The sequence below is a fragment of the Aulonocara sp. 'chitande type north' Nkhata Bay genome, linkage group LG1 (assembly GCF_057382095.1).
Source record: "Aulonocara sp. 'chitande type north' Nkhata Bay isolate Kocher_YH1m ecotype deep benthic linkage group LG1, A_spYH_male_GT1.1, whole genome shotgun sequence".
Classification (NCBI taxonomy): Eukaryota; Metazoa; Chordata; class Actinopteri; order Cichliformes; family Cichlidae; genus Aulonocara; species Aulonocara sp. 'chitande type north' Nkhata Bay.
Window position 1 is genome coordinate 36,992,785 of NC_141344.1, and position 13,003 is coordinate 37,005,787.

The 13,003-nt window shown below is 39.6% G+C and overlaps 2 protein-coding genes across 5 annotated transcripts in view; one reads left to right on the forward strand and one right to left on the reverse strand.

Moving 5' to 3' along the window:
- serinc4 (serine incorporator 4) overlaps positions 1–5,575 on the forward strand; it is a 31,948-nt gene extending 26,373 nt beyond the window's left edge. For all 3 annotated transcript variants that reach the window (XM_086294665.1, XM_086294657.1, XM_086294674.1), the window contains exons 8-11: positions 412–538; positions 686–798; positions 1,403–1,556; positions 1,651–5,575. In XM_086294665.1, coding sequence (XP_086150791.1) covers positions 412–538; positions 686–798; positions 1,403–1,556; positions 1,651–1,858 — 602 coding nt within the window. In that variant the 3' untranslated portion in view covers positions 1,859–5,575. The remainder of the gene's footprint in view (positions 1–411; positions 539–685; positions 799–1,402; positions 1,557–1,650) is intronic.
- The window catches only part of adamtsl5 (ADAMTS like 5), a 64,535-nt gene continuing 55,757 nt past the window's right edge, over positions 4,226–13,003 (reverse strand). For both annotated transcript variants that reach the window (XM_086294635.1, XM_086294644.1), the window contains 4 exons: positions 12,107–12,305; positions 8,822–8,932; positions 7,685–7,756; positions 4,226–7,602 (listed from right to left, as the gene is read on the reverse strand). In XM_086294635.1, the coding sequence (XP_086150761.1) occupies positions 7,283–7,602; positions 7,685–7,756; positions 8,822–8,932; positions 12,107–12,305 (702 nt within the window). In that variant the 3' untranslated portion in view covers positions 4,226–7,282. The remainder of the gene's footprint in view (positions 7,603–7,684; positions 7,757–8,821; positions 8,933–12,106; positions 12,306–13,003) is intronic.

Sequence of the window (13,003 nt, forward strand, 5' to 3'; positions counted from 1 at the left end):
TTACAGCATTTACAGTAGTGCAGTTAAGCTAAGTGAAATATGTGGATAATTTCTACAGAGGCTATATAAAGTGCTAGTGGTTGTGGGTGGTGGTTCAGTCCATGTTATTATTGTGTTTATTTAAAATCAGTACACAGTAGATCGAGAGTCCTTTGAAAAGATGTCATATTTTAATATTGAGTCAGTTACTGTGTTGGAGGAACTGTGACCGTATCATTTCCTCAGGGATTAATAAAGTATTCTGATAATAAAGATTTCTCTCTTTTTTTTTAATATAAATTGTGATATTGTTTCATCTTCTGAACCTGTACTGTCAGTGTTCAGCCATTCATACATTATATAAACCAGCGTTTGAGTTTCCTGGTGTGATGCGATGGTAAAACTTAGCATGCTGTGTTATCTTTGTGTCAGTTGTGTACCAGGGCATGAACATGACCGTCTGTTACCCCAGTGTGGGACAAGATGGCATCCAGAAAGAAGGCAACGCTGTGGCCATAATTGGAGCCGCCATCATGTACTGCTGTGTGCTCTTTGCATGGTGAGTAAACACTTCATCTTTAGACAGAGTATCTGCATGATACAAAGAAGTGACTGAAAATGTCCTGTAAGCGTGCATTACATTTTACATCACAGCCACATATCTCTGCTGGGGCAACAAATGTGTTGATGTCTAATTTCCCTCCAGTAATGAAGCTTCCTACCTGGCAGAGGTGTTCGGGCCATTTTGGATGATCAAAGTTTACCGCTATGAGTTCCAGAAAGCTACATGCTGTTTCTGCTGCCCTGAAGAAGAAGAAGGTGTGTACTAAAACACTTAACCTGGTTTCATTTGGTCCTTATGCTACATTTGACCATTTAAAAACTCTTCTTGCAACTAAATTAACTCCCTTAAAACTGAGGATGTAAAGGTAAGAGGTTGGTATCAACTTGTGTCAGTCTTTAACAAGAAGTGTGCAAATGTAAACTCTATGTTGAAGCACTTGCAGTTCTTCTAAAGACCAGCTCGATCCAGGATCACCAACAGCACCGGCAGACTTTTGAAACTGACACCTGACATCAGGAGCTAACGTTGTCCCGCTGATGGGCACTGGAGATTTATTGATTGAGTTTAAATACAAAAGCTGCAACCATTGTTAGCCAATCCTTACACTTGATGATACAAATGTTACAGCAGAATAATGTTTTCCACTTGTTTACTAAATGCAGATTATGGTAGGCCAGGTGGTTCTTTGTCATGTTTCAACCATGCTCACTGTGACTCAGTACTCTCTCTCATAAATGATTGTGTGTGCAGAAGAAAAAAACACCTTTGCTGTTGTGTAATCCTAACTATGCCTCACAGTTGATGCTACAGTGGACTGATGGTTCTGCAGTAACCAGCATATCACTTGTAATCTTCCAGCTGAAGAAGATTTTGCGATTGATGACGAGAACAAAGGCTGTCAGAAGGTTATTCACAACGAGACACAGAGGGTGGCTTACAGCTACTTCTTCTTTCATTTTGTCTTCTTCCTGGCCTCGCTGTACGTCATGATGACCCTCACTAACTGGTTCAGGTTAGTAAGTGACAGTTCTAGACATTGTTCTCATACATATATATTTTACATTTCTGAGATGTTTCTTTTGTAATCTGTGCCGTCTTCTCCCCAGTTACGAGTCAGCAGTGCTGGAGACCACTTTCACCCACGGCAGCTGGTCTACCTTCTGGGTGAAGATGTCGTCCTGCTGGGCCTGTGTGATCCTCTACCTCTGGCTCCTGCTGGGCCCTTTGTGCAGCTGTCAGAACGAATCCAGACCTCGCCGATCACGCATCAAACGCCGCTCAACATCGTCCCGCCATGTCACTGTCAGTGTCTGACACTCAGGAAGTAGCCTGGCAGGAGAAGAGTGGACAAGAGGTCAGGTGTCGGAGGGCCTCCCCGTGTTGCCCAGCAGGAGGAAATTTTCAGGCGTGGAGGTCACTGGGGTGAGGGGTCAAAGACTCACGGTGTTGTGAGAGAAACCCACGGGTGGTGCCCCTGCTGACATGTGAAGAACTGGGCACAGGCCTGATGTCACAGGCTTGATACCCTAAACCACTAACAAGGATGTAACTGTGGTTTAGAAGCACATTACAATATGAATTGCCAAAGGGATCAGAAATGAACTCTCACTCAGTATACTGGGTATCGCAGTAAGAGGGTAGGTGTAAAGATTTTGAATGTTTCATTTTAGTATTTTTATTATTTTTGCAGTATGTAGACACTTAAAATTGTAAGAGAGAACACTGTTTATGTATTTGCTAGATTACTATTTCAGAGGCGCATGTCCCTAACATTTAAAACTGTTTCATGTATATCAAATAAAGAATTTGCCCTAAAGCACAGAGCCTTTTTAGCCCTATGACAAATAATTGAGGGTTATGGAGCATGAACAAATCTTTCAAATTCTGCAAAAACACAAACAGTTTAAGAACTACCTATAAAGCAACACGTTTTCCTACCGACACATTTACAGTTCAATCTGTGCAGTAACTTTGAATCTTTTTGTACATCTAATCTCTCTCCTCCGCATACAACTGCAAACCTGAAAAAAAGGTCACATTACACATAACTACACTTGACCCACTCATCTTTCATCTAAAATAACGTCATGCATACATACAAACAAGCATAATCCAGTCATCTTGAAAGAAAGAAAAATGCACATGAGACTGGCTCCATATAAAACAAGGCATTCCCGACAGACCCATGTGAAAATCTTCAAGTTTACATCAGTAATAACTAACCTTTTATCTTTTATTAGTTAACTTTATCCAATTTGAAGATGATGTAGACGCTGCCTTGATGTCTGTAGTGGTCGGTGCAGGGCGTAACTGCTATAGCAGTAGCATAGCAGTAATCAGCTCCTTCATTGTGAGGACAGTTACAACTGCCTGATGTGTGTGGTTGCCAGTCCAACATGAGGGATTCTCCAGTCTCGGTTAACCAGATGGTAGCTGCAAACACACCCTAAAAAACTCGTTCTTTTTAGCTTAACATCTTGATTAGAAATCGCTAACACATTAGCCTAGCTTTTCCAGCCTAGCTTTTCCCCATGCTGCCAGTTGTAAAGGTAAGCTAAAGCCAGTAAACTTCTGGCTTTAGTTTGTTAATGCACAGACACAAAAGTGTTGGTGATCTTCTCAATAGGGATGGGTATTGATAAGATTTTCACGATTCCGATTCCATTTTCGATTCTGTTTAACGATTCGATTCTTTATCGATTCTCTTATCGATTCTTTTTAAAAAAGGAGAACACTAAGGTCGATTAGCTTAGAACTTTGTTTTATATCTTCTCTTTGAACAAGATAGAAATTTAGGAGTAACATGGCCTAACAAACCCAACAGTGAGATCTTAAGAGATCCACAGCCTACGGCTTTTCAATGGGGTGTCACAGGGTCCCCTGGAAAAGAAATTGTAAATGTAAAATAATAAAATAAATATTCTTCTGTAGCAATAACAAAGTATAACATAAATTATTCTGTAGCAATTACACAAGAATATCCAGTAATATCCCTGCCTACAATTAAACACATTCACTTACCGAAAATCGGGGGCATCTGCTGTGGCAAATGGGTGCAAGCCTTTTACCACAAACTTAGTCACTGCTCGTGACATTCGTCTATCCTGGCCTGAAAGGAGACGCTACCGGTAGACTGCAGCGAGAACTGCCAGCGACTGAGCCAGACTCTGTCTGTCTCTCTCATCATGGTCACCTAAACGCACAGTAATGGCAGGTTTAGTAATAAGGCAGATCGCGCTAACATAATATGCACTGTTAGTTGATTATTTACCTGCCGCAGTAACGGGAGAGGGCGTGCAAACGTTACCGCTGCTGCTGGGTTGAGATTCACGACATTCATTTAAGGTCATCGCGTGTTTTGTGAGCAAATGCTTTTGCATATTCGTAGTGTTTCCTCCCTTAAATGAAATATCTACTTTGCAAGTATTGCAAGTGGCCCTGTTGTCATCCGTTCTCGTAAAGTATAATCAAACTTTTGAGCGTTTGAGCCGCCATGTTTCCTGCCAGGTAAATGATGCTCCGCAATGTGGTGACGTCATTCGGGGCGACTGGAATCGATAAGGGAATCGTTTACAAAAATGGCAAACAATTCCAAGGAATTCAAACAGTGGGAACCGGTTCTCAACAAGAACCGGTTTTCGATACCCATCCCTATTTCTCAATAAACGATAAACAAATCCATCCAGCACAGAATGTGAACTTTATTTCATGTAGTGCTAACGAAACCAGAAAATGTACAAACAACATCAGTTTATTCTTTTAATTCATTCATAGCTTCCCACTTCTGTTTGATGCGGCAGCTCTTGATTCGTTTTCCACACAAACCCAAAGAAAGATTTGTTCATGTGTTAAATTAAATTCTGAAAAAGATCATGTCTGCATTGTTTCATCAGAATTTGATCTTTAAATACTCTGAGACAAAGTTTACTAAAACAATTGAGAGGCAGCTAAGTAGAATTACATGATTTTTTTTTAACGATTAACTGAAGACGTGTTAAAATGACATAATTCACTTCTGTATTTCACAATAATTATCCAGATACGTTTATTTATTGTTTACATTTATTTTTGCAAATTGTGAAGCAATTTTAAAAACTTAAAAAAATAAATCCAGGAGTGCTTAAAAAGTATTAAAAATGCAGAAGGGATAGAAGCTTCCTGTCTCATGCCTTCAAATGAAGTAATCATGTCTGCAAGAGCGAGTTTGAAATATGTTGTGCATCTAACATAGCCCCGCTCCATCCCACAAAAGGTCTCGTTGATGTAAGTATATGAAGCCTAGGACTGGTTTCCAATAGTCCCTGTTCAAATGAAGGGAAACTGAGCCAAGTGTCTGTGATGACTCACATACAGTTAATGAGCAGGAACCAGGCTTAGTAAAAAACAATTATATATATATATATATATATATATATATATATGTATATATGTGTGTGTGTGTGTGTGTGTGTATATATATGTATATGTGTATATATATGTCTGTATATGTATATATGTGTATGTGTGTGTGTATAAAGTTGTATTAGCCACTGTTTAGTGCTTCCTTTGGTGTAGATGTAAAGGGTTTTTGTAAATACAGTTGTCTTACGGATGTTAATTTTTTCTCATTTGTTATTTTACATTGGTTGGTCTTTGAATACACACGCACATTATAAAGACAAAGAGAGTCTCTTTGGCACATATACATACAGTATATTAGGTTCAAAAGCAAATATGATATTTTTAATCCACAACACAATAAGCAGAGTTCAACCATTTAACTCATTACAAGGTTTCTTAAAACAGTTATAATCAGTTATATTGTAGTACATTTGTAGCTAATCAGCGCCACACAATAAAATACTGTATATTTATTTTCTGTAAGTATCAAAGGCCAGACCTGATTTAACATACTCTAACAAATGAATACAGCAAATAAGCAACGTTATGAAAGACATTACACAGCTGACACAAAATTATTGTGTTATGATTAAAGCTTATTTTTCATACATGAACACTGTGAAACAATCTGTTATTATATATCACCAGTCAAAGATAAAGCATCTAATTCAGTCTGTCGTGACTGCTGTTTCAGGTTTTTCCCATTGTCTGTAGTGTAAGGACAGGTCACACCACAGTTTGAGTAGTGAAGTTAGTGTCTGCATTATATTCTGGTCTATTGTCTGAGAAAGGACTACGCAGTGAGAAGAACTGGAATTACTTTTACTCTGGACAGGTAGCCAGTCTGTCGATCTTCTTAAAGACTTCCAAACCTCCATGTTGGAAAAATCTGAAATGAATTACGCTGTGGACGTTCAACACTCTGATTAACTTGTGAATCACAAACTATCACATCAAATTAATGCTGCAAGAACCACATCCTTGATTAGATTGACAGTGTTTATTTAAAGAGAGTGGCAGATGGAATAAAGATAGCTCTAGACCTGAGTCTGTGGACTGGGGAAGGCCTCAGAGCTAGACCTGAGTCTGTGGACTGGGGAAGGCCTCAGGGAGAACTGGCAGGAGCTTTTGGGCCAAGCATTGTGTGGGTTGGCAAGCGTGAAAATGAAAGGAAATGTGCAAGAAAACCATACAACCATGGGACCAGAGGGGAAGTGTATGAGGTGTGGTCCCACTCCTGAAATTCAGATAAATTATTTCAAAAAAGAAAAAAAGACAATGAAACAGCCCCATTGTTGGGATTAAATATTTTACAGTGCCTCAATAATGCACTGGTGAACAACCTTCAGTTGTTCATCTGATATCGGTCCACTCATGTTCACTAATTATGGCTTGTTATTATGGTACCCCGCTTCTCAGCCCACTTACAGACTGGCGACCTGTCCGGGTGTGCCCCGCCTCTCGCACTATGACTAGTCTAAAGCAGGTGAGCAGCAGCTGCTCCACAGAGCTGAGTTTGGCACACAGTATACCTTATTCCAGGTGAGATTGTTTTCATCAACATCCCAGGATTAGCATCTGAAAACGTGATTGTTGGAAACCCAGCTTTGCATTCTGTCCCCTTTCTCATAATGAAGTGTCTTTATTTGATCATGTAGTGTAATATTTAATGACAGCTCTAATTTTTTAAAACCTCGTCACCACTAATATCTTCGGATATCTGTAATCTAAGTTGCTGTCTCGATGCTGTAATGAACCTATAAGTTGAATTTGACTTATTGTTTTGGTGCTGTCGATCAACCCTTGATGACATCTCGCTAGCCAATGAGCTGGAGGTTTCATATCACATATGCTATTTGAAAATAGTATGACCAAGATTTACAAAACAGATCAAAACATATATTCAGAACAACCCAAAATAGGTGACTGAGCCATTCTCCCACAGACTTTGATAGGATCAGAAGTTATTTTGAAACCACAGCTATCGCCATGTGCTTCCTGTCATACAAAATTCTGGTTTTTAGGCATTTTTTCAGAAATACTAAAGAGAAAAAGGAGAAAATTATTCAAAGTGGATTCTTCTTTTACACAAAAACAAATATAATATAAAAATATATGATGGCTGTGGGAAATAGCCACAATAAAAAGGCCATTTCAGTCAGTTTTTCTCTTTGGTGTTTTTAAAGGTGGCACAAGTGTCACCTAAAGTGCTCTAAATTGTACAGTAAGCTGATCAGGCTTTTAAATAATCGTGGACTCTCAGTATTTCTGGAATACATGCATCACAAGGAATCTGATGTTGGTTTAAAGGTCCAGAAATGTTATATCTGAGTAAAGCGTGCGACAACACTCATCCCCTCAGTTCTGTTTGGGTCCTCTGTTGCTGCAGAGCCTTTCAAGCGGCCATAACAGTTCATCCTCTCTGGGTCTGTATGGCACCACATAGCTCTCCTCTTCAAGCAGAATTCGGTTTAATGTGCGCTCATAATTAATGTGACGTCGCGCCATAAAGATATACTGTTTCCCTACTTCCAGGTTAGGGCAGTCGCACACATTAGGGACCCACAGGAACTCCCGGTGCTCCAGGCGGAACCGGTTCCGGTAGGTGTGGATGATCTGGACGTCGTAACGAGTTTCCTCACCTCGTTGCAGCTTCAAAAGGACTCTTGCCCGGAAAACTAAAATAAAATAGCGATACTAATACAGCTGTATGTGGTAACAAGCCACTAAAAACAGCAAAAATAGAATATGTAGTCTTACCAAAGTCCTTCTGGCAATACTGTCTCTGGCGTTCTCGTCGACCTTTAACACGCTGGCATTTGCCACAATGCCCTGAAGGATATGGCAACCGCAAATTAGTTCAGACAATTGCAGACATAAATAAAAATATGTCTCATAGAAATACACCCCATGGAATTAGATGAAAAACATTAATTAGTCTTTAATTCGTGTTTCTGCCATTTAGAAGATAGTGATCCTTTTGTGACAGCCAAAAATGGCCATTGTAATAAATTCATCCCGGATGAACCCCCACTTGCCAAAAACGGGCCACAAGACAAAAAGGGAGACATACACAAATACTTATTAATAGACTATTTATTTTAAATGAAAGACACAAGAAGAGACGCTAAACTAACCATCGTGTGTGGTTAGTACAATCATTTGTGTAAATGGGTGAATAAGGTGTGTGCAGTTTTCTCAGGGGTAAGAAACAACTGAGCTCTGAGGACGTTGATAGTGCACAGGCACAGGAGCCCCATGCCAACAGATGTAACCTGCCACTCAAAGCCAAAAGGAGGGAAGGATGGAGTGGGTCATCACACACAGGCTTGGATGAGAGCCACACTGAAGGTACGTCAACACTAAAGGTGGTACTATCAAATGTTTCTTTTTAAAGGTACTTGGCTAGTAGGTTGTTCTCAGTAACTCAGATAACTTGCCACAGTTCCTCTGTGAATGTGGTCCCAGTGCCAAAACTAGGACTGGTCACAATGACTGATGCCAAAAACTTTGACCCCAAAGATGGAGCCATAACCAAAGACAGCTGCAGTCTACAGATTCTCTCTGCGATGATATTATTCTCAAGGACGTTAGCCACACTTCTGCTGTGCAGTTATCAAGTGTTGCATATACTGAAATGTCAAAGGTATCAAGTTCTTTTTTCTCTTAATGTCAGACTGATTGTTGAGATCACGGCTATGTGGGGTCTTAGCAAAATACACAAGACCTCTTGTTATTCTTGTGCTTCAAGCTGTTTTTTATTACTCTAGCTTGGAGTTAATGTGGCATTTGGCCTTGGCACATATTTGGGACTGATCTAATTTATAGGGTACATGAAGTTTTAAAAAAATACCAGTTTTAGCTTGTTGAGTGATGTGATGGGTTGCTTGAACATACTTTCAGGTGAGGGCTGAGGGAGGAAATTTCTACGGTTCTCGTCCCGCTCCAGACGAGGCAGGATGGGCTGGTGGGGACGCTGGTGGTGTGGTGGCTTCACTGGCTGTAAAACTAGAAGAGACAAAATCAACACACTAATATCAACATGATTTTTCAAATCCTTGGGCATCTTACAATTGGCTGTTTCTCTATGTATTGCAACCACAATCACTTTGGGCTCCAAAGCAAAAACATGGAAGAGACCAAAAACTGGTCTGAGTCTAAAACTGGTCAGTGATGTCACGGTGGCTATTTTCATCTTTTATATACAGTCTATAGTCAAGGTTGATCCACTTTTTTTTAACCTATTTTTGATTATTACTTATATTTCGTTGCTTTAGTTTTTTATTTTATTAAGTTTATTTTATTTTATTAAGTTTAGGCAACAAACCTCTGGATTTAAGAGTGGGAAGTTGTGCCTTCATTCCATTTTATCCAGCACTAATGAAAAACCTATAGCTGTGTACTAGAAAGGCAAACTCTTCCTCTGGAACTCCATTTCCATTGGCTATAAAAACATATTTTATGTCGTGTTGTGGCTTAAATGTTTGCTGTTGTTCATTTCATTTTGGATAATGATCAACAGGCATGCACTGATATTACAGCCTATCAGTTAACAGTGTTTTTCATTATATAACACAACAGGAAACATTATTTGAATATATTAATGAAATGAGAGAGCAGCAACTTTTTCTCTCTCTTTTTTTCCCCTTTCAATTATAAGTTAAAAAATGTGAAAGCAATGCCATACTACTGTTATGTTCAATTGCTTTCTCAATAAAAGAGATCATGATTGAAAAAAAAAAAGAAATGACAGAGCAGCTTAAAAATCCACGATGTGTCTCCGTTATTCAACTTCACATTACATATCTAAAACTAAACCTGGCATTGTAAAAGATAAAATATATAAAAAACCTGCATCATACAGTCTGTTTTGCTTCGGCAAAAAAAAATTCATTCTGACTTTATTATGTATCATTGCGACCTGAAGAGTCCCGTTTTTATCTAATAAACAATCAAAATACTATTTCTGTCAATGATATGAGTTCTGCTTTTGGCAGAAATTCCCCTGCTGGAAAATGTTTTCCAGAGAGGCTACTTAGATTTATTGCAGGGTCGGATGGAGTCTGACAAGAAGGCATGGCTCCTCGGGCTCAGTGCAGATTCCCATGTGAATATTTAAGGAGAGATTGAACACATGTGTACTGTGTACTGTAATCCTGAAACTTACACCAGCTGTGTTTCTCAGCAGCAACCAGGCCAGCCTGCAGATAAACTATTTTAAAATCAAATGGGACCTGAACATGGATTCTTTTCAGCCCTTCATCCACTGTGAGTGTTTTCACTTATTCAGCTGAATTAGAACTTCTGTAAGGGTGCTGTGTGCACGCCTTTAGGTTTGCTGCCACTCGTCTGACAACTTCCTCTGTCAGACAATAAAATGCACTCATGAGCTAATCTTGGCTTTATATTTATCTCTGAAAGGAGTCACTCAGCCAATATTTCTGAGTTAGTTTCATCCCATGCTGCTGATTAAAGATGCATAAATATGTCCAAAGTAATTTATTACATATTCATTAGGTTACTCAGAAATGTGTACTTTCTGCATTTTCAAGTACTTTGCAGAGTGGTCAGCAATCTGCTATTTTCAGCATTACCACAAGTTTGTTTGTTAATTTAGCATCATTAGCGTTGCTTTATCAATTTATAAAGTCAGTGAGGAGCATCTATTGTTTCAGTTGTGTTTTTTTGTGACTTGCGTGTCTACTGCAGAGGGCATGAATGAATAGGCTGTGTCTCAGAAGGACATAGAACATGAATAACATGTTATAGTCTGACTTCAAACGAGCACCTGAGAGCATAAACACATCATAATTCCTGAAAAAACAGAGGAATGTAGCAAAACAGGCATTTTCAGCCTCAGATTTGTGCAGAATCAAACTTGTTTTTCATCCCCTGCTGGTGATTAGAAGAAATTATCATTTCTTTTCTGTATTTTTACACACATTCTGTATCTGCGGTTTAAAGTGAGCACTTGCATCTGTACAGATACAGCTCTTAAATGGCTGTTAATGGCACACTTGTTATTAATCTCTCTCTCCTCCACAGCATGTCTTTATCCTGTCTTCCTTCTCTCACCCCAACCAATCACAGCAGATGGCCCCGCCCCTCCCTGAGCCTGGTTCTGCCGGAGGTTACTTCTTGTTAAAAGGGAGTTTTTCCTTCCCACTGTCACCAAAGTGCTTGCTCATAGGGGGTCATATGATTGTTGGGTTTTTCCTCTGTATCTATTACTGTAGGGTCGACCTTACAGTGTAAAGTGTCTTGAGGCGACTGTTGTTGTGATTTGGCGCTATATAAATGCAATTGAACTGACATTTTTTTTGTAGATGAGCTTTACTAACCACTGAATAATTCGGCTGCATTTTTACTTTCAAAGCATGGGGTTATTTTTGTTTCTGCATGTGGCTGAAACAGCCTCGGTTTCTGGAATAAATCTATCCGTCACACAGATCACAAAGAGTCTGATGGTGATCCATGTAAACTGAGTATAAACTACTGTAAATGTTTAGTGCTATTACTGCAGACTGCAGAGACTGCACAGGACCAAAGCCTTAGTTTTCTTTTTCTTTTTGTAACCTGGATTTCCCTGATGACTGCTCGTTGCCCAGTAATATAAAGTGAACAGAGAACACTTGTAAGTGAGTGCTGTACATGTATGTACAATACTTGGTGATGAGAAAACACTGCTTTGCATCATAGCTAGCATTCAGTTACTGAAAAGTGACAACCAAAGACCAATGGTGTTGTAGGTATTTGTGGAATGACACAATGAATCTGTCTGGTTCTGGTAACAGATCCACAGCACAACACCACAGAAGGCAGCATTTATGACGTTGGAAAGATAGCACAAAGTCCATTTTAGCTGTTATCATTAAAGAAACAATAAAAACACTGTATTCATGTAAGTATCTGCTCAGTATAGGGCAGATGGTCTGAATGTTGCTGACGGCACACTCTTTCATGAGTTTCTCCCCTTACAGGAATGACTGGCAGAAATTTCTTTAATGTGGTACTTGTGTGTTTTTAAAGGCAGCCTAAAATTTCTTCTCAACCTGAACTGAGCTTTAAGTAACATGAGGTTGTTTGAGAGGTTGACTGACTTACAGTTTACTGACTTACTAAACTAATGGTTTAATGTATGAATCTGTTTCACGAGAATTAAAGAGAGTATATGGGCCTTACACCAGTGAGGTCGGGGGGTGTTTTGTGGAACCCTGGTAGTGGTGGTTGTGGCTGAAGCAGTGGGCTGACTCCAGGGTAGGTAGCTGGCAGTATGGTGAGCCTGTCGCAGTGGGCTCCTCCTCCCGTGGAAGAGAGCATACTGGTCTGGTGGGAGCCAATACTCGTACTCAATCCCCGGGTTTCTGTCTGTTGCCAGAACCTGCACACAAGTGAACAGTTCAGAGTGGCATGGAGAAAAAGAAAAATAGCAAGCTATCAGTCAGGACCATTAGAGCCAAAGGAAGATTTCTATTTCTATCTGCAGTAACCGGATTCTTTCACCGAGCTGACATATACTCTTTCCAAAATGTTTGGGCTAACTCCAAGAAAAAGTCTTTGACTAGCTTCCTCGTTCTCATTTCTATTTTGTTGTTAGTCATCTTGTTATCAGTACATGTGCCCAAATACTTGAAGCTACTCCCACAGACTGACCAGAAATTGAAGGACCTGTCATCAGGCCTGTGTAATTCACCGTCTTGATGCTCAATCATCCAGGTAAGTAAATCTCCAAAGGTTGATTCTGTTCATCTGGACGTTTTCAGTGGGAGAAACGTTTCGTCACTCATCCAAGTGACTTCTTCAGTCTCAGCTGACTGCAGGTTTCCAATCTTATAAACAGTACATTTGCATAATGACTGAAACCAGCTGAAAACGCTACGTCCAGATGAACAGAATCAACCTTTGGAGACTGTGTAATTCACATTTTGTGAACCTTAAACATCAACTAATAATGGATTATCAGTTAGAATTCCAATCTCCTTCCTCAGTCCTCACCTGGAAATATGTTCAAATTCTAATCCATCGAATCCGTCTTGTTGTTGTTGTTGTATTAAAGTCAGATTGACAAATAGCATCTTT